At 49.2% G+C, this 20,550-nt stretch overlaps 7 protein-coding genes across 7 annotated transcripts; 3 read left to right on the top strand and 4 right to left on the bottom strand.

Annotated features, from left to right (window-relative positions):
• Positions 1-606: 606 nt before the first annotated feature.
• On the top strand, positions 607-1,860 carry LTR64_007799 (uncharacterized protein; the record flags this gene model as incomplete). Its single annotated transcript, XM_064902116.1, has 2 exons — positions 607-852; positions 907-1,860. 2 exons carry the CDS (start codon positions 607-609, stop codon positions 1,858-1,860), a joined length of 1,200 nt encoding a protein of 399 aa, XP_064751795.1.
• A 1,054-nt stretch (positions 1,861-2,914) lies between these two features.
• LTR64_007798 (uncharacterized protein) lies at positions 2,915-5,164 on the bottom strand (the record flags this gene model as incomplete). The annotated part of the gene is made up of 2 exons (XM_064902115.1): positions 2,915-4,469; positions 4,524-5,164. The coding sequence occupies 2 exons, from the start codon at positions 5,162-5,164 to the stop codon at positions 2,915-2,917; spliced, it is 2,196 nt and encodes a 731-aa protein (XP_064751794.1).
• Positions 5,165-8,009: 2,845 nt separating this feature from the next.
• Positions 8,010-9,266, top strand: LTR64_007797 (uncharacterized protein; the record flags this gene model as incomplete). Its single annotated transcript, XM_064902114.1, has 1 exon — positions 8,010-9,266. The coding sequence occupies one exon, from the start codon at positions 8,010-8,012 to the stop codon at positions 9,264-9,266; it is 1,257 nt and encodes a 418-aa protein (XP_064751793.1).
• A 727-nt stretch (positions 9,267-9,993) lies between these two features.
• On the bottom strand, positions 9,994-11,556 carry LTR64_007796 (uncharacterized protein; the record flags this gene model as incomplete). Its single annotated transcript, XM_064902113.1, has 2 exons — positions 9,994-11,030; positions 11,094-11,556. 2 exons carry the CDS (start codon positions 11,554-11,556, stop codon positions 9,994-9,996), a joined length of 1,500 nt encoding a protein of 499 aa, XP_064751792.1.
• Positions 11,557-12,609: 1,053 nt separating this feature from the next.
• LTR64_007795 (uncharacterized protein) lies at positions 12,610-13,733 on the bottom strand (the record flags this gene model as incomplete). The annotated part of the gene is made up of 3 exons (XM_064902112.1): positions 12,610-12,720; positions 12,774-12,931; positions 13,016-13,733. 3 exons carry the CDS (start codon positions 13,731-13,733, stop codon positions 12,610-12,612), a joined length of 987 nt encoding a protein of 328 aa, XP_064751791.1.
• Positions 13,734-15,563: 1,830 nt separating this feature from the next.
• Positions 15,564-18,449, bottom strand: LTR64_007794 (uncharacterized protein; the record flags this gene model as incomplete). Its single annotated transcript, XM_064902111.1, has 2 exons — positions 15,564-17,652; positions 18,370-18,449. 2 exons carry the CDS (start codon positions 18,447-18,449, stop codon positions 15,564-15,566), a joined length of 2,169 nt encoding a protein of 722 aa, XP_064751790.1.
• A 386-nt stretch (positions 18,450-18,835) lies between these two features.
• Positions 18,836-20,101, top strand: LTR64_007793 (uncharacterized protein; the record flags this gene model as incomplete). Its single annotated transcript, XM_064902110.1, has 1 exon — positions 18,836-20,101. One exon carries the CDS (start codon positions 18,836-18,838, stop codon positions 20,099-20,101), a length of 1,266 nt encoding a protein of 421 aa, XP_064751789.1.
• Positions 20,102-20,550: the final 449 nt, after the last annotated feature.

Genomic DNA, 20,550 nt, shown 5'->3' with positions numbered 1-20,550 from the left:
TTTGTTTACAACTTTGATGCGCAGTGTCAGCATCTCTGGGAACTCCTTCATAATGGCCTTACATGCTCTCAACTTGTATTGTGTTCACTCAACCCGCTCACATCCACCAGTTTCTGTGCATGTCCAATGCTTCTCTTTCACCAACTTCGCAGACCTTAGGGCTATGCCATCCAGAAACTTCAAAGAAAGAGCAAGGACGGATAAGCTGAAAGACGATCACAATGGAGCCGATTGCCAATCAATTAATCACGTCTGTCACTGTGAAATACAGCACGACGAAAGGATTCGAATGAATATCAGGCATGGATTCAGGCAGTGTTTCTTTCACTGTCCTTATTCTGCAAGTGCGACTCTTTGTCCTTCACTGACACCTTCTTGCGGCTTCCAAACATGTCGATCGTCACTGCTTGGCAGGTGGCAGGCACAGTTCTTCATTTATACTGATCAAGTGAGTAGATCAGATCCTACAACTTTCCTCCTACCCATCGATCTTGTTTTGGATCAAACGCTCGCTACCTGTTGTCCTTATAGCTCTATATCATACTTCTCACAATTACTTCCTCCTTCTCCTAGTCAATCATCGTCAATCAAGAGCAATCGGTCAGAATGGCTATCGGAAAAATCCCAAGCATGAGAGTATTGCTCATCCTATATATGGTTGCTATTGCTCACTGTTTACCCTATTACCACCAAGGCCATCCCACGGCCATCGAAGCTATCACACAGGTCAATGATAGAATCTATCAGCTAGAGGGCACAATCTTCCGCTCAGAGTGGGCCACTGAAGCGAGCAGACAGTACCTAAAATCCTTGAACTTTCTGGAACGTCTACAATCGAAAACACAAGAAGAGGTAAGACAGCAAGGCCCAAGCTCAATCCCTTGTCAATACTAATTTCGGGAAAAGGCCAAGATCGGCAAACAGAGAGCCTGCGAAACACTTCGATGCGGCACAGAAGCTATGGCAAAGATACTGGTTCCAAAGCATAACGCCTGCGCCTGCGTACCGCTCAAAGACATGGCTAACCTGCTGGTTGGCATGGATTTGTTGGGGACAGACGAGGATGGTATTGAGCTCCAGGCTGTTCGAAGGGAGACAAGAGCTGAAGGCGCCGATCTCCCAATCAAAGACACCAACCTCACCTACGTGCCACCGCCAAAAACTGATATTACACCAGAGCTTCTTGCTCAGTCTCTTGCTGTCCAGCCACAAGATACGGCGACGGTAGGCTCTGTGCTACCTCATTTCCAGCACGGCGTCATCTCTTATGGCTGCCAGATGGACGGCTTTGTTGCCTCAACTATCGTGCTCAATGCTTCAACAGAGCTGCCCTGCGATGGGATCGGCCACTCTAACGTTCAACCAAACCTCGAGCTTCGTCCAAAACATGTCGACAACAGTAATGCCACTCCATATCTTCCTGACTGCTCTATTGTTGCTGTCAACATGTACGATCCTAATGTCATCACGTACTGGGTCCAGAACAGAGCTGGCTCGATTTTCTCCGTGTCAGGAAGTAACAAAGTGATAAACATCAACCAGCTGAATACCACAGCCAGCACTGCTCTTGTCCTCCGAGCCAAGCATACTGTTCCGCAAAGACGAGAAGCAGCAATGGATGGTTGCACTATGGCAGGCCAACGTATTGCAGCAAGAGCTATGGAACACGCAGAGCTTGTGAACGAGAATGAAAAGAGGAAAGTGTCACCGCCAGGTTGGCATACTGCAACCATGAGTACTGAAGCTTGTGCTGCCATGGTCTGCAACAACAATGGTGGCGAACCTGCCATGTACAATCCATTCACGAGGACTTGCGGATGTCGGGATCCTATCTATGTCGAGGTCGACTATTCAGGTTGAGCAAAATAACTATATCGATCACCACACAGTAAAGCAATAGGGGCTCTTGCTATAAAAGGAAAGCACAATAAGGTTCACATAACGAACAGATTGAGCTGCATGATGACAATTAATTGTGCCTGGACGACAGAATGGCACACAAGGGATTACGGTGTTGGATTACAGACAGTGTAGTTAGTTAACTTCTTGTCAGAATATCTTGCGTACAACCATCATTGCATAGCGGAAAAGAAGAAGAAGAAAAAACAGATTGAATAACCAACGAAGAATAATTCTTCACACTCGTCTTTACACATTACTTGCTCTCTTGCTTGCCTGTTTGAGGCGTCCACTGATCGTGTCCAAAAACTCCTTGCTGTCGTGATTTCGTCTCTATAGGTACAGAAGCATTTTCAAAACGAATGTACATCCCCATCCCATCTCAAAGTCTCTATGTCCATTTCTTTCCTTTTTATTTTCATGCTTCCCAAAAAGAACAATCAAATCTTCTTCTTCTTCAACTATCGGGCGTACTCCCCAAGTCACAATTCTGTTCAGGTGGTCTCCACACCGCCATCAGGAATTCAATCCCAAGACAAGCAGCAGCAGCCGAACCACGACATAACCAAAGCTTCAGAAAATACCTGGGGAGTACGCCAAACCGTCAAATCATACAATTCGCCAATGTAAGCCATTTCATGAACTTCCTACCTCCTAGTTTCGGAGGATTCCTCTGCTCTTGTTTATGTTGTTGTTTCACTTTCTTTAAATTCGCCCTGAGTTCTCGTGTGACGGCTTTTTCGAGACTTTTGCGGGTCTCATGGGAGGATGACAAGGTGGTGGTGGTGGTGGTGGCGGCGGCATCGAAGCCAAACCCGCCGAATGTGCTTTTAGGTGGTGGTGAGGAGGAGAAAGGAAACTGATTAGGTGCGCCGATCAGGTCTATCTTCAGGATGTCGATGGCTAGAGGATTCTTCTGAGCAGCTTTCATGGCTAGTTGTTGGGCTCGCTGGTTGGCGAGCCATGCGTTGAGTCGTTGTTGTCGTGATGTGTGTGAGTTGAGCGCGAAAGGATTCTACCGTCTCGTGCCTAGAATACCGCCCTGGAGGGTATCGGAAGTTGTTGTTGGTGTGGCGCTGAAGGCGCGGGAAGAGCGGGAGGCGTCAGTCCGTTCTTCGGGAATGTCTGAGAGGCGGGTTGGGACGTGGTGGGTACGTGCTTGTGTGCTGCTAGTTTGAGCGACGGGGTCAGGTGGGGGGGGAGGGTACATGCCCTCCTCTTCCTCATCGTCGTCGCCATAGGCGGCGCCTTCATAGTCTGCTGGATTGTTGTGGCTGGGAGAGGCTAGACGAGCTGTTGGAGGAGGTTGTTGTGGAGTTGCTGGACTCAGTGTTGATGAGGTGGTGTGGCGGCTCTGAGCCGGGGAGTCGTTGTGGAATGGAGTTTGTTGTATTTGCATCAGTGGAGTTGTGGTTGTTTGAGCATAGACGCTTTGTGGATAGTGTTGAGGTGAGCGAGAGGGAGTATGAGCGGGTTGGCCTTGCGGTGTGTAACGTGATTGCTGTTGACGCTGAGCGTATTGTTGTGCTAGCATTTGTTCTCGCTCTACGTCGGCAGCATGATCTTCATCATCGGAAGCCACCTCTTCGTAACCACCAAGAGGCTGACGATACGGAATAGGTCGACCTTGTGGATCTCGAAGATATTGTCCATCAGGACCGATATGATACTCCTCGTCGCTCTGTATGCTGCCTGCGCCTGACCGGGTGCTGGGTATATACGAAGGACCTTCCGACCTGTTATGGGTGGAACGCTGACTTTGTGCTGGAGAGGTGACAGCTCTAGCAGCAGCCATGGCCTGTGCGGTGGTTTGTCGACCTTGGGGACTACCTGTTGTCATAAAGTGGGTGTCGGGTTCATGGCGTAATGGAGGAGGGACGGACCGAGGTGCAGTCTCGATGAAAGGATCGGTGTCTGTTGGTGAAGTAGCATCAGCTTGGTAGCGGAATTGGTGTTGCTCTTGAGTCGGCGAGTCCAAAGATTCCTGACTTCGGGAGAGAGGTTGTTGACCACCCATCAAAGTAGCACTCGGACCACCTTGGTAAGGTCCATCGCGAGTTACTGGTCGTTGTGAGGCGGATGTGTTATGTCTACTTGTGAGGCCTTGCATAGGTAAGACCTGGACACCTCCGATTAGGGTTGGTTCGCCACTTCGTAGAGCGATTGTTCTTTCTCGCTCTTCCTGCTCCCGTCGACCAAGCTCTTCCCAAGCTCGTCGTGCTTCTTCCTTGCTAATTTGCAACTCACGTCGCATTTCCCGCACAAGTTCGTCAGCCTTGACCTTCTCAGCACGTAAAGAATCCATAGTTGCGTTGCTGATTTGTGGTCTGTTCTGGCGCTCTGCTTGAAGCTGTTTTTGAAGATCAGCATACTTCTCGGCGGCTGCCTCTTGCTCATTCCGAGTCTCGAAGAACCATCTTTGGAACTTTCGCTCTGAAGAGGCTCTCAACCTTTGCAGCTCAACGACCGCGTGAAATAGATTGGCTCCAGCAGCTGATAGGTCAGTGATCTGCCGAGCCATTTGCTTGTCAATCGGTTTGGATTCAAGCTCATCTGTATTTTGTTGTAGTCTGTGAATCCAGTATGAGGTCAGACCTTCCCAGTGAGAGGACAAGGTCTCCCACCTTTCGAAGGCATGGGGAAAGGCAGCACGTGCGGAAGGGGCAGGACCGCTTGTTTGAGGTTGGTTCGATCTCTGCTGTTGCGAAGCTCTTGCATCAGCTACAGCAGGCATTTCGAGCTTCTCGTATGCTTCTGTTCTGTTCCTCTGTATCCTCGATGCATCAGCTGGGGGCTGACCAGCTTGCAAGGAGGAAGGCAGCTGAGATTGTGTGGGATTGTAGGTTTGCTGAGCTGCGCCTGATCGCAGCTGACCCTGATTCAGAGTAGTGTTGCCGCTCCTAGAGGCTATGCCGTTAGTGGTCGGTATTGTATCAGCTCTGCCGCCAATAGTGACATTTTGACCTGCGGGTAGCCGAGCAGTAGGCTCGGCATCGGTATAGTTGATTCTAGATGTTTGTTGTCGCCGGGAATCTGGTGCAACGCCAACAACATCTTCCTGTTGTCTTCTTCGGGATGGGTCCGTCTCTTGTGTCTGGCGAAGACTAGCCTCTTGCTGGGCCTTGCGGGCGTTTCTAGCGGCCATGATCTGTCGTGGGGTGGTTATGCCTGCTTGAGCTGCAGCTGCAGCATCGGCCTGAGCTTTAGAATCTTGGTATCGAGCAGAATTGGAACCCGGCTGGTTCATGGCGTACAGGTCCGACATTCGAGCGTTCTCCTCCTCGTGATCGACGGTCAACTGTATCGCATTGACTCCACGGCCACTTCTAACGGCCTCGAGGGCAAAGAGGATAGCTTCGTGAGTTCGACGAGAGATACGGGTGGTTCTACGAGGCCAGAAGGTGTCGTCCTCGACCAGTTTTTGAAAGCTCTGTGGACTAGTTGAGCCGGATTGGGTGAACGCGATCTGACCTGGAGCGGCTGCAATCTGAGCAGATAGGTCGTGTGGAGCAACCAGCCCGTCTTGCAGTCGTGGTGTACGTCTCAAAGTTTTTGCACTGCTTGTAGCAGCTGAAGAGGGTGGGCGGTGAGGAAGATCTGAAGGATTCTGTTGTTGGCGTTGTAAGGGTCGGGTGTTTAGTGGTTCCTGGTGTACTTCGAGGTGCTCAGTCTGGTTCTGAGGTGGTCTGGCAATATTGCCAGGTCGTGAAAGTATTCTACTGCTGGGTGCAGACACTGCGACTGCTGTGCGCCAACTGCGCACGAGTTTGCTTTAGTTTGAGCTGTGAAGCTATAATCCTGGTTCTGAAAGCTGCCAGATTTACGCGCTAAGCGGATGGAATATTCGGAAGCAAGGCTCACACGACGTGAGTGTACAGAATTGAGTGCAAAAAGCGTGAAGCTGAAGTAGTTGGTATCCGCGTGGATTGCGTCGCGAACTTGAACTTGAAAGGAAGAGGCTGGCTAAAACTCCGACTGCCGAGCACGTGGATTGTCAATTCTCCGTAGTAGCCACAAGATACAAGCCACAGTGCCTCAACTCTATATTCGAGTCAGCTGTTGTATTGCGCCTGAACACTGGTCGGTCTTAATCTGTTGTTTGTTAGATCCCGCAGCATCACAGACCTTGCGCAAGCTGGAAAAGCTGGAATCTGGGTGCCGCAGTCGAGAACAGGCACTCAGAAGATCGCCAAGCAAACAGCTGGGCGAGGAGATATTCATGCGCAGCTGAGCACCATGGGAACCAGAATCACTTTTCTTTTCGTGAAAACAGATTGCAGTGCTGTTGTCGTCATTCGAACAATTGAAGCCCAACTTGGTGGATGGACAGAAGTCACGGCATAGGCCACACTGTCTTGCAGGGGAAGCTTCAAACTGAATTCTCGCAAGTTACAGCTTTAACACGGGCAATGGTGTTCTGCAACATCTGAAGGAGAATATCAAGCCATAGTGTTCTGAGTTCCCAGTTCTGAACACGTTTTCTCCTGGATACCATTCAAAGTTCACTTCGCTCAGGAAATCACTCGCGCACATTCTCGACCTTCCCAGGAGGCTGGGACCCGATGAGCTGGCAACTCTCGTCCACGTCAGGGGACGTACTAGCCTGCTGGCGGCCTCCTGTACGTCATCCCTGCATGACCAGGACTGATTGATGTGTTCGCCATGATGCTCTTCGCTCAGAACAAGATGTAAAATTGCTGGAAGGTTAGGATGTACTCGACACGGAAGAGACGTGCTGAAGTCGTCCAAGGACACTTCTCCGATCATCTGCCTTCTGTTTTTGTGTGCTGCAATTCCACATCCCGATTTTCATGTTCTTAATACTTAAGCAGGGTTCTGAGGCTCTCTATTGGCTGCAGCCGGAAATTCGGAAGCCAGTCCTCGGTTGAGCTTTCCTGTCTTCGAACAGGACCTAACGTCGCTGATCAACGAATCAGAAAGGATTTCATTCTGAAATTACATCCACCTCCTGGCTATATGCTGTGCATTCGCGCTTGTGATGCACATTCGTTTACAATCACCCAAGTCACTTACATCTGCTTTTCGGATCCGCCGATCACTATCTGTTCTCAACCTGCAATGATCCGAGGCTGCAGTGCTCTAGGCACAATTTGAGTTGCATCTTTCGCGGTTCTCACAGCATCTTGAACCAAATAGCTCCAGCAGTACGATGTGTTTCTACCTGCAAGACCTCTATCGACTGTTCTGAACATTCCATTTACGGCTTTAAAGCGTCGTTGAGATCCGAGTTGTTTAGTGTATCGACTTTCCAGCAGCTTCGCTTTCGATTCCTATTTGTGAAGCCTGCCAAGATGCATCTCTTGTCATCGAGGCGACTTACACGAACCAGGACTCGAAACACGACACTGCATATCAACAGCTGAGTATCTCTCACTATCTAGTCCGCTTCAATATCCTGTACGCTGTGTAAGTGACGCTGTTTGTGACCACCTACAAACGTTCCACTTCCAAACACTCAATCACAAGTGGTGACTACAAAGAGTCTTTGCAGGCAACGCTTCGAGTATGTGGATGGCGCAACCTCGTTACGCCAGCATGTGGCGCATGCATGCTGTTGTGCATTGACGTTGACCTAACGACCAACCCGCAACTCGGAACGTTGCTCTGAAACGGATTTTTTCGTCGAGGTGCATGTCTTGCGATCCGATACGACCAATGGGCTACGGTAAGTCTATTGTTTTTGTGCGAATGTCCATCAGACGTCTGTAAAGAAAGCCTCGAGGCAACTTTGTTGTCGAGGTACATACCGGACCTATCCCCGCGCCCTACTCCCTGCTTTATTGGACACTGTACTTTGCCTTCCGACGAGGACCTTCCTGTTATGTCCTTGACATGAACGGTTTTGGCCACAATCACATCTGACAAGACCTTGGCCTGTGAGTGGTAGATAGCGCTTATGTGGTTCAGAAGTACTGCGATTAATATTGTGATATATACTAATCATTTCGTGACCATGGCTTGTTTGAGTTTTCACTACGCAAACTCTCTAACCAGTCTCCTACACAGTGTTCACCTGGATTTTTTTTTTTAACTTCCTAGTTCCTGTACCAAGGGTCCGTTAGCAGTCACAATAGAGCTTTTTTGACATCATGTATCAAGGTTCTACTGGTTCAAAGGCTGTTGGGTCCTCTCCCGTGCGGAGTCGCGTTGCGCTGGATCGCGAGAGACTTGAGTACAGCACCTTTCCCCCAAGATATATCGCAAAATTCGGCACGGACCATGGTTTGCAACAAATTGAGAGCTCAAACAGAGCTGTGATCGGCCATATCCCTACCCTTTTCCCTGTTGGCCGGAAGGCTGTGCAGCACAAACGGCACAAGTCTGAAGAGCCCACTTCTCAGTCCTCAAAACTTGGACAGGGAAATGCACGACGTACTCAAGGCTCGGGTGGAGCCCAATATCGTGTCAACGATCCGAGATGTGCCAATCGACATGATGACAGGAGAGGACCACCACCATCAGCTTACGGGTTCGTTCGAAGACAGCCGGTACCGGATGATGCTAGCTTTAGTGGATTGTCTCCAGCCGACCGAGACGGGGAACTGTCTTTCTTTGATTGGGATAGTGAGACTGGAAACGACATTTCAGCCTTGAACAAAGTGAAAAAAACATTGAGACTTGGTAACAACAAAAGGCAACAGAAGTCCGTCAAGCCCGCTCCCAATTTGATAAAGGACGACAATGCGACGCCCGAAAACCCAACAAGCTCCAATAAGGTCGTGGTATCTTCAACAATAACTGCTCCTCGAGCGCAGCTCCCTCTAAAGACGACTTTTGATGCTCAACCACCTGCTTCACTCGCCAATTGTCCAGGTGTAGGGAACCCGAGGAAGTCTCACGAACAGCACACCTTTTATCCAGCTTCCAACATGATCACTTCGCCAGCGACCCTCCGTCCACATCCAGATTGTATGTCACCACCACGACACCGTCCAACAATCCAAACTCGCACCACTACCTTTCCGATTCCTAAACAAAGCACGACTTGTGCTCATCAGGTCCGCCACTCCTGTGATGAACCCTCCTCAATTCACCGAACCTACGATGCCATCGCACAACTCTCTACCCTCCAGCATAATTCGTCCGATGGAGGCTCTATCAGGCCCAACAGTCGTCACGCGCCCTACCTCGAGACTAACGGACTTGAAGCATTTCCCGCCAATGAGGCAAGAAAGTACGACCATTTGCCGCCCACCCGAACATCGGCAACCACTACCACGAGCAACACATCAGAGAGGACGAAGAGTATCAAAACCTTCATGCATGACATGAAGCACGACATTATCCGTCGCGCTTCCGGTCGTGATCTGCGCAAGGAGGGTGAGCGTCAGCTCAGTAAGAAGTGAGGTTGCACGGTACAGCAGACACGATTAACGACGATCACGACAACGTTGACGATTAACGAGACCTGGGTTTTTTTTTTGATTAGGATTTGGTTTGATTATGTTTTGTACCATACAAGATAAGTGACATATGTTTGTCGTTCTTTACTTCATGCCGCATAATGTCTCCGGCAGCACAAACTACTTTAGCATCGTGTAACCACACCTCGTCAAAATCATCCCTGTTCTTGTTTTTCCGTTGTGGTTGTACTGCAGCTGTGAAATTTGACTTCTTTGACATTGACGTTGACCTTGTCGCTGCTTAGTGGCCACGTGGCACCAGGTAGTGTAATATTGAGTACTGGTATTTCCTGGTCCGTTGACGCCTTATCGTCAAGGCATGTCTTTCAGTATATTGAGTGAAGTGCTGAGCGATGGATAATGTTCGTCTTTGACTTCAGGTTCTGCTAGGCATGCGCGTTCAAGCAAATATGCAATATACGAACTGTAAGCATATTACAAGTTATCGCTTTCATTATACGAAATCGCGTGCTGTATTGTCGGAAGCTGCTTGGAGGAATTTATTTTTCAGCACTTTTATTTGTTTCTTACGTTCTGAATCGTATGCGTTGTGACTTTGTTAATCATTGCGTATTGACACTCAAATGTTATCACTTCTGCGGCTTGTTAGGTTTCTTCATCGCCATAGATAAAAAATCTGGTAGGCTTACTGTTGATTGCTTTCTTGTTCTTATATACGTATTTGATTGTTCTCTTCCTTGAATTTATTGATACCTCGACTTGCCATGGATTTGATCTGTTCCCATCTCAATAGACACATGTCTCGTCGTTGCCTAGCTAGTCTCAGGCTATCCTCGTCTGATTCGGGATACGAGCTTGCCACGATGCTCATCGTTTTGAAGCTCTGCAACAACTTCTCCTCAGCTAGCTGGTTCAACACCTTGATGTTCTGCTCCGCAGCATGAGTCACCTTATTCAACCATTTGTGCAGATACTCTTCATGCCTCTCTTTACCGTTGGGTGTAGTACAGCTGTCTTCCGGATCTAGTCCTTCTGCCACGACTTTTGCCCACTTCTGACGGCCTAGTACCAGTAGCCATGACGCCATTTCGGTTCTGTAGCAGATAGAGCCGTCGTTATGTAAGATGTAGTTCTTGAGGTAGCCATGCTCTTCCAGCGTTGTCCTATCTAAGCTTGTCATGCTTTCAAGAACAATTTCGTCCAGACAGATTGAATCGGATGTATTCGTGGCACTAGGTAGGAGAAAGCCGTACTCGGACCATAATGTGTCGTTGGTGTGGGCACCGTAGGATAGAAGGACTTCGGTGTCTGCGAGAGTAGAGGAAGTAGTAGTGACTGTGAAGCCCGCAGCTGTTGATTTGACCTTGCAAGGAAGTGCCTGGCTCGTACTAGTTTCTGTGTGAGAGCCAAATACATCGATCGAGGGAGGTGGAGCCCGATGATTGAAAAGATCCATGAAAGGGCATAGAGCCATTGCCTCATTCGGGTCTGACGGTGGTTTTGATTTGAGCTTGCTCTTCTTCGAAAGTGTAGAGGTAGCAGGTGAGAAGTAGTAGAAACAGCGAGTGTTCACCAGACACCACGCGTGAAGGAAGTTTGTGAGTTTCAGGTCGTCTTGAATTAGATTGAGGTGAGACATTATCTTATTGACGCTCTTTATGTGCTGAACCAGTTTGTCAGTCATTTTGGCGAGCAAGCCGGAGCCAGTGGGGTGTGCGGGCGGTATCGTGAAGGTTCCAGACAAAGCTGGAGATAAAGAAAAAGATGAGATTCCAGGTCTTGTTGTATGTGCATCAGTTGAGTCAGTACTAATCTTTCTTCGCTTCGATGTCCTCTTCTTAGCGTTCTGTCTTGGATGAATTTCGTCTTTCGTTCTCCCTAGCTGCAGTAAGATGTACTCAGCCCATTCCCCGTAGAATATAGGCATGGTATCAATAAAATCGTGCAATGCTGGCCACGTGTCCAACCAAGGTCGATATTGTTCAAGATCGTCCTTGCTGGCAAAGGCAAAGAAAGCAGCGAGTTGAGCATGAACGGCTAAGTCTTTTCTCAAAGAGTTTGGGATGAATGATTCAGGGATACTGTCAGGTGTAAATACATGTTTGGTAGGCACCTGGACAAGGTGAGCCCCAGCCCTGACGCGATCGATTGTATATACTCCAAGACCAGCGCCATAGACCTTCCGTGGCTTTATCGAAGGGTGTATAACGATTGCCTTTTTGGAACAGAATTCGAGCAGGCGTTCGAAGTCCCGGTTTGACTCATCTGTCATGTTCCCTGGATCCAGTGAAGTGTAGAATATCCCAGTAGTAGTGAGCTGGGACTAAGAGACTGCTACATCATGAGAGAAGGTCCTCGCATAGACATGATGTGAAAGAGTTGCATCAGTGACTAATCGGCGATACCATGCTGTCTACTGACGCTCACGTCCTCGACCCTTGGAACAACAGAGTGTGTCTCGTGTCGTGGAAGGTACGATCGATGGTCGCAATTTTGTAGTGGGCAGGTGGGCTAACTCGAGGACGAGATTAGCTGTTCCGGGCATCGGAGAAGCTAATCCGGTTTCCTGGCGAAAGCCGAATTGGTGCTACGTGGATGCATAGTCGTTCCTGCTTTTCACAGTGGCCATGTCCACCACCCATTGTCCATCGTCACAACAAAGAGCAGGTTGAAGTATTAAACGTCACATTTCTGACAAAAGATAATCCTCTCCACTGCCACCGGACCTTGCGATCAGCTACAAGAGCGAAACGGCTGTGTCAGTGTCCGGAATGCTGCGCGCACGACGCGTTCGCGTGTCCGCGTTTCCTCGAGTTCTACCCTCGATCAGTCCTCGATCGGTATGGGTACGTCCGATGCATCTAAAGAGCGTGGATGATAATTTCAAGTCATACGAATAAGGCTGCATGCCGCCAACCTGGAAGACCCACGGTGGCATACCAGAACCACGACTTCGAAGTTGAACAATCACTCAGATCTGATGTTTGTCGACATGAGATGGCGATTGCGCACAACCGACAATGGTCCTTCGGGACACGATACAAAGGAAATTGCACTTAGTTTTTCCAGGACGTGATCCGAAAGAACATGTTAATCCACAGAGACCTAGGCACGACATGGTCATTCCAACGCATCTCGTGTGTCTCGCAGAACAAAGTCTTCCGACTCCCAACCGGATCTCCACCGAAGCGCTCGTTGATACCTTACAAGGACGTTTGACTCGATATATGGGCCATGAGGCAGATGCAGTAAAATACTCTCTCTGTGTCCGCCCTTGTTCGTCCTCGTGAAGGTCACCTCAACGCTTTTACGCCGTACTTGGAATTCAAACGGCCAAGCACACATTGTTCTTATGAAGTCCTCGGTTTTCAGCTTTACACGCCTCGAGCCAGAGCCCTGTTCCGGAAACAGCGTTCTCCAGATGCAATAGTGCACGCTGTTCTTGGAACCAAAAGTCCATTCATGGCGCGGATTCTTGTTCTCACCTACCGAATGCTCAGTACATGCTGGCAATCGAGTACGCCCTTCGGTTGCCTTTCGAACCTTCCTTGATCGCTTGAGCTCGTCCTTTGACGGGGGCGATGCGACAATATGCTTGCTCGAGCTTTCGGCTATTGCCTCCAAGTACTTCACAACGGCCCTCATCGCTGAATTGTCAGCATTCGCGGCATTGAGCAGATTCTTTCATCCTGTCAGTGCCTCGTTGACTGGATTCTTTGACATGAAATCACCTTTTCCAAAAAGGGCGGTGGCTACTGACTCCTCGATCTGCATGTTGACTACGTCAAATCTGGCCTGTAGTCCATGCATGCCACAATCCGCCTTTCTGCACTGTCTTGTGGTGAAGGCTCCCAAATTCTGTCCTCGGCAATTTTGCACAAAGTTGAGCAGCCAGGCCACTATCTGAAGCAGGCGTATTGGTGACTCGTGAGCGAATGGTCGAAATCTGCTCCCCTGGTTATCGAGCACGTCTGCTTTCCTCCTGCCTTTAGGGACCATGTCGTCCAGAAAGATCTTGATGACCGGTAGTGCGTCATCTGTCTTGTCCATCATAGCAAGGCACCACGCTAGGCTGTCGCGGGCCTTGACATCTGTCGCGTTCTCCTCGATCTCTTCCCAGAATGCCTCGTTCGCCTCGTCATCACCTCGAATTTCGACAAATTGTACAGCAGGAAACTTTGGCTCGAACTCGCTTTCCAATAAATCGCAGGCATATCCAAGCAGCATCCAAGCCTCCTGCTCGCAGTGGTCAACGTTAGCCATATCAAAGCTCTTTCCATTAAAGAAGCAGTCTATTTCCTCGAGCAGCAGAACAGCCAGTGTGTGATAGTACAGGATATCAAACACTAGTCGATGCTTGGTCCAGCGATGGATACTGCTGGCGTCCTCTTTCGTATTGTTGTCGTATCGCAACCATGTCGCAATTTCAGAAGTCACTGCTTCAAGCATCGCGGGATCTGTCAGGTAGCTGTCCGTCACTCTCTGTGTTGATGTTAATCAATCTCCAATTGTGTCCCTAAACTTCGCCATCTCTTCGTTCATCTTCTGGCTACGTCGTTGCTGGTTGATGAAGCTCTGTATGAAGTCCAAGTCCTCGTTGGAAACTGGAGTGCCGTGCTGCACCACTAACTTGGAATTATGCTCAACACCAAGGTCGGGATGCAGCTCTGTTGTATAGTTTGTGGTCGGAGGCATGTCGATTCATTCACCACTACCTAAGCATGTCGCTACACTACCTGTCGTCGCTGAAGAGAATCAAACGTTTGAAGCCACTGTCCGGTTCGACATCGAAGGCAAGCAGGAAACCTTTGTGCATAACCATGTCGGACAACACCAATCTTTAGCGCGTCATAGGAGAAGCACGACAAGATGTGTAGCCTTACCTGGTGAAAGTCAGCTGAGAACACTGCCACACCATAGACAGACCGGAACAGACCCTTGTTGCTGCTTATCATCGTATGACCTGATTGAATACAGTTCATCTCAAGGCACGCGACTCGGCTTCTCGTTACCTCATCTTCATAGGCACTCTACGGCTACTGCCTCGCTTCAGGCTAATTTTGGCTGATTTATAGCTATATGACAGCTTGGACGTGCACCCTAAGGCTCTAAGAGGGAAGTCAACTCTCTTACAATGAATATAGAGGAGGTGCAAGTAGCTCAATCTCTTGCTCCTTGTACTATGAAAGGCAAGCCACAAAAACACATGTTTGCAAACAAGCAGATTGCACGAAACTCAAGACACGCCAAATCGGCGTCTCTTCAGGTAGTCATAGAATATTGGTTGCAAACACAAGGCGAATTTGGCAATACTGCTATGCTTTTCTGTCCTGCTACCTCGTCAGTCACCTGCGCACTTCATACCACTTCTCCTATCAGTCTGATTCCGGCCTGTTTGGGTTTTGCAGATACCTTGGTTACAGGACCAGGCCTTGGCTAGGCCAATTTCAAGAGTCTGTGAGCCAAGCAGAAGGCCTGTTCGCGTCGCCCAGTAGATATGGGAATTCACTTCAAGAGAACGTTGTCTTCTGGCTAATGCTCTCCTCTTACTTCGGGCGAGATGAAGAAGTCGAGATACGAGACTTCAGCCTCTTTCAAGAGCTTAGCAATTACCTTTCTCGTTCTTTCGAGGTATTCTTTAGGCGAGTCAAGAGGGACGCCCGGAATCCTGACCCTGTAACCGCTGGTCTGCTCCATCATTCAAGGTGTGCAATAATAAGGAAATAAGTGTGGGCGTGGTAGGAATAACAAATGAAGATACTTGATCAATGTTCGAAGGAGAGGCAAGGTCGACCGCCCACAAAACAACAACACAAGAGATTTATTGTGCAGGCAGCTGAGAGCCAAGCCTGCTGGGAATTGTTCGCTCATGTTGAAGGTACCGTATTGGTGGATCATCACCCAGCGATCAGGCTGGTCCCCTAAACAACCGCACCAGCGAGGACCGAGCATGATTTTCACTCGAGGCGTATGCGGCATTGAAAGAGGTCGGCGAGCCCTGCTCTGCATCGGGCACTTCTTCATCGCACTGAAGTTGGAACAGATTAAATTGATATATACGGTTGAGTGCACGCAGCATGGAAGGCAGGATTACTCTCTCATTGACAGGAACGTTTATAGTGAGAGGTGTGGTAGACCACAAGCTTTGCTATTGAAAAATCAAGGACCAAACTCAAACAAGATCAACATCAACAAGCGATAGCACTTGCCGACTGATTGTATAAATACGTACCTACCTAATCTACAATGTTCTCCTACAATTCTTGTGCGACTGCTCTATTAGCAATATTTGCGACCAACCTGAACTTGCTCAAACCCTTTCCGCTTGGCAAGAGTGGCTTTGGCGAGCAGTGTGTCTTTCGCTGTAGTGTATACACGTTCGTCCAGGACACTAGATGAATCGCTTGGCTCTGTTTCATATGCTGAGCTTTCTCGACTATCATATGCAACATCACCCATTTCCGCCTCGAGAAGGCACGGCTTGCCGTCAATATCAGCTGAATCTGTAAATACAAGCTCAACCCGATCCATGGCACAAGTCTCTGGGTGAGGTCTAGCCAATATCCTAGCAACTTGTCGAACCGTTGAATGACGTTCGACACCTGCTCCTGTGTTCTTGAGACACGGCGCAACAGTCCTGGAATTGTACGCCAGAGTAATAATGTCTGTCACAAGACTCCAGCACCCCAACGTTTCTCGTTTCGATATCATCCATATCACATGACCTATAGCCAGAAGCATGTGTGCCATCAGCACACTCATAGCAAGATAGCCAGCGAGCGAGATGCGGATAGAGAATCCTGTTATTTGCATATCTACCCGAAGTGTTGTTGTTTGACCTTCAGGTGCGTTTGGTATATCCAATGCCCGTGCTCCCTTCTCAATGCGGTGTTTAAAGTCAGGAAGTCTTTCGTAGCTACGAAGGGATAAGTCCATAGGGTTCGTGGCATTCTTGTAGACCATGTGGCTGCCGTATCTGCTGAGGCCATCAGCAACAACGCTACAGATGATAGCCTCTATCAGACGAGTCCTGGTTCCGTTGCTGCTGGTAGGAGCTGACCATTTTTCTGTCAGATTCTGGCCTTCCACAATATCGAGGCGATCGTCCAGTCCAGCACCCTCGAGTATAACTTCTATGGTACTTGGCTTGGAATTTCGGGACGTGAGGACTTTCGTATTTGCTGGTGGCGTTAGCAGTGCCAACCAGGCATCGCCAAGTGCTACTCTTCCATTCGTCAATCCAAGCGGCTCACCTGGGGCAATAGCATTGAAAAAGGGCACCCTGCCACCAAATGTGATATTCCAAGGATACCAGCCTGTCCAGAATGCATACTCGTCGGTTTTCGCCTGTGCTGGAACCCAGCCGGCTTGTGCCGAACAACCTATCACGATTCTCGAGTGATTGTTATTCCAAGCACTCTCAAAGAGACCTCCAATGCTCAGTGCACCGAATTCATCTGGCAGATGTATCCATCGAAAGCTCAAGTGATCTGTGGGCACTGTTGCTAGATCACCAATGCTCAATTTCTGCGGTTCTGCGTAGTCGAACCTCCCTCGAAGCGAGGGGAACAGTACAACACTATCCGTGGCAGAAAGTTCCTGCGGTGGTGAGCACCGTGCATTCGTGATTGCGTTGAGGTGAGTGGTGGATGCTTGGCGATCATCGATCTTGGACGGCTGGGTAATATCATCGGGAGCTACTGCTGCCCACCAATCCACCATGACCTGTTGTGATAGCGCGACAGGCGCTGCGTGTGGTATCACGAGCCAGGTATTGGACCTAGATTTATCGTCAAGCCTTGCCTCGCCCAGGGCATAACGGGGCGGGATATGCGAAGACGGACTATGGATCGGCCAGTAGAAGTTGGAACCAGAAAGCTGTTTAGCGTAGGGTTGGACGTCTGCTCTTTGGAAATCTTTGAAATTAGTGCGGCTCCAGTGTTCTAGGAGAGATGAAAATCCGCCAGCTGGACATACGCTTAGTGCATTGGAGTTGTTAGAATTGCAAAGCGTCTGCAGCGTCGCCATATCACCAGACATATCAACAGGCCAGAAATCGTTGGTAGAGCCATCAAGAAAGTATTCAGTACCGCCACTGGGCCACGACTGGGATTTCGGAACCAGCAACGTCGCGCTCGCCGGACCAGCCAATGGGGCAATCGTTCCCGATATGACAAGGAGGGCTAAGAAGCAGATCTTCCTTTGTGCTTGTCTGCGATTGAACCATCCTAGCGCTGCAGCTAGAAACTTTTTGTTGAAAAAATACTCGATAGTGGTGAAAGAGAAGCCTGAGCCAAGGAGGCCCAGAGGCAAGCCGTCGCCGAAGAGAAGCTCGTAGCGTACAGCGTGAAAGACGATTACCGACAGACTAGCGTGTATCAGTAATTCGTGAATTTTTGCCAGTATTTGAAGAAACAGCAGGTTCGTAGTTTCAGACTTGATTGGCCCTGGGAAATCTTGCCCGATGTATAAACCACGGAAATTGAGGACTAGTATGACAACTGTGGTTGATATTGGGAGGACATGAACCAGACATCTCCTGAAGACGTCTCTTCTGGACTGGGAGACAACGACTTTGGGTCTCTCTTTAGGACCACGAACTTGTGTCTGTACTGGTCGTTGGATTCCGAGAGAACGGTTCAATGATTCCATAAGTGGTGGCGTATGCGAGACTGGCATGACTCAGTTGTAGTATAGAATCCCACCAGATTTGGGATGGCTCAGTTCTTATGATAGTCATCAAACGATGTGTGAGGTCGTCATTTCGACCTGAGCAGGTTCGATGGATATATCCACCAAAGTGTACTCTCGTAAGAGAGCCACATGGACTACGAGGACCTCTCGCATCTTCTCCGTTTCATATCTATCTTCAAAAGATCTGATCGTGCTGCATTAGCGTAGATGGCTGAGCGGTCGTCCACTTCAATAGCGCGACCCCGGCGCTTACGAGGAGAGCCAGCTCATGCACTACATGGATTATGGTCCAGCAGGCAACACGAATGGAAGGACGCGATTGGACAAGGTCAGAGCTGGGTGGTTGGGACACGCATCCTATAGAAAGCACAGAGATTCTGGATAGGCATACTTGCCTTCTGCTTGAGGCTTCAAATCTTCGAGACCCTTTTGCGGGTGAACATCTCGAGGTCCCCTGCCTTGAAAGGTCATGAGATCACGTCGAGCGAGCAGTGACAACAGCCTACATGTAAATCGCCGATATCATATGCTCGAGCTCAATGTAGCGTGTCGTGGAATTGAATGAGATGCAGATTGTTTTGGTGATAGATGCGTGCAAGCAGTCACTGGCCGTGCAAGGTAGCTGCTCCCTGTTTTCATTGGACGCTTTTGCCGAGACTCCAAGGGCTAATTTCAAATTGACGCTACAAAATTGGTCTCATAACCGCGGACAGAAGCGTGCCGCCTGAAGTCAAAAATGGATTCCTGCGACCATGCTGTTGTGCATCAGAGATACAATTCCGTTTTAATCTACCCACTGTTTCTTCACCCTCAATTATGTAGACGACCAAGGACGATGCTGTCGCCACAAAACGCAAATGCGTCTGTCTCTTCCAGCCAAGGTCTTGCCCTCCAGCTATGATCTGCCGTCTTATCGTGGTCGCGGACGTACTACGATCATCTCACCAACAGTGGTTATTACTGGTGTGCTGTCTGTGATCTATGTCCTGGCATACACATACTATCACTATGTGAGCGCACGCGATCCGACTTCCTACTTTTTCGACAAAAGTCGGGCCTATAGTCAGAAATATTCAAGGTTGCGGATTGAGCAGGCAGACAACTTTGTCACTCGCATCAATGCGGGCGCAGCGGCCGTCAAGGCCGCTGATGCGCCGCCGCGCATTTGTGTGGGTGTAGCGACTGTCGCGCGTCGTAATCAACAATATGTCAGTACGACTATAGGCTCTTTGCTCGAGGGTCTCACCGAGTCTGAACGCCAGAGCATGTTCTTGAATGTTCTCGTCGCTCATTCAGACCCTGCTAAGCATCCCAGCGCCAACGACAAGTGGATGAATACTCTGCCTGACCGTGTACTGCACTACGATCCAGACAGTCCAGACTATGACCAGATCGTGGCGTGGGAAGAAGGAGGATGGTATCGCAACAAGACGATATACGACTACACTTACCTATTGAGGGACTGCTACAACACAAACTCAGAGTACATTGCAATGATCGAGGATGATACCATTGCTGCTCGAGGTTGGTACAAACAAGCTCTACAAGCACTAGACACAGTTTCCAAGACTATGCAAATTCGTGCACAAACACGCTGGGCCTATCTAAGATTGTTCTACGTCGAAGACTTGCTTGGCTGGAATAGTGAGGAGTGGCCAAAATACCTTTTCTGGTCTTTAGTTGTCTGGTTTGTATTGTCGTTCGGCATGCTCTACGCTAAAAAGAATTTCTGGCGGCACGTTGACAATATCAGCTATGCTGCCATTGCGTTCGTGTCCGGAATACTCATACCTCTAAGTATAGGCTTGCATTTCATGGCCGGACGCCAGACCATGTGGCCCATTCCCGCAGGGGTTCAAGAAATGAACAAATACGGCTGCTGCTCACAGGCTTTAGTCTTCCCTCGGTCAGTCATACCACTGATACTTGCCAGGTCGGATCTCACAACAGATTGGCTAGTAGATATGATGATTGAGCAGATTGCGGACAAAGAGCAGTTGGATCGATGGGCCGTTGTGCCTGCACTTTTTCAGCACATCGGTACCACAAGCTCGAAAGGATACGGATTTGACACGAATGCGAGAGAATTGTGGAACTTCAGGTTCGAGGATCATCCACCATGACCTTCACTCGTTGTGCTCCATTAGTTCTTTACGAGAGCGAGCAGCATCAAAGTGGCTGCCAGACTAGCGAATAGTAAAGTTGACCTAGACTGCTCCTGCCCAATATGTCAATATCGTGACTGCTTGCATCGCGCTCCTTCGTACCCTCCACAGTGGTCGGCTCACCTGCCTCCGTTCAAGTTGTGTATGCCTGGTGTAGTATGTTGGTACCCACCTCGAGTTACTGGCTACACAAATTATTTCTCCACCTCGAGGCCGATAGTATAGTGAGCTGGTCGACGCTATTCTGACATTGTTTACAGTGCGGTGTGTCACTTCGAGACAGGTCCTCTCGCATCGTTGATCTTGCACAGTCCTGGATTTATAAATACCCAACATTAGAATCAAGATGTTCCACTGCTGATAGTCAAGTTTTCCCACATCGATCTGCGCAAAGTCCACACCGGTTA

Source organism: Lithohypha guttulata (assembly GCF_036872675.1).
Source record: "Lithohypha guttulata strain CCFEE 5908 chromosome Unknown scaffold_6, whole genome shotgun sequence".
NCBI classification, from domain to species: Eukaryota; Fungi; Ascomycota; class Eurotiomycetes; order Chaetothyriales; family Trichomeriaceae; genus Lithohypha; species Lithohypha guttulata.
The sequence above is the reverse complement of the archived record's forward strand: the minus strand, read 5'-3'. Positions and strand labels throughout refer to the sequence as shown.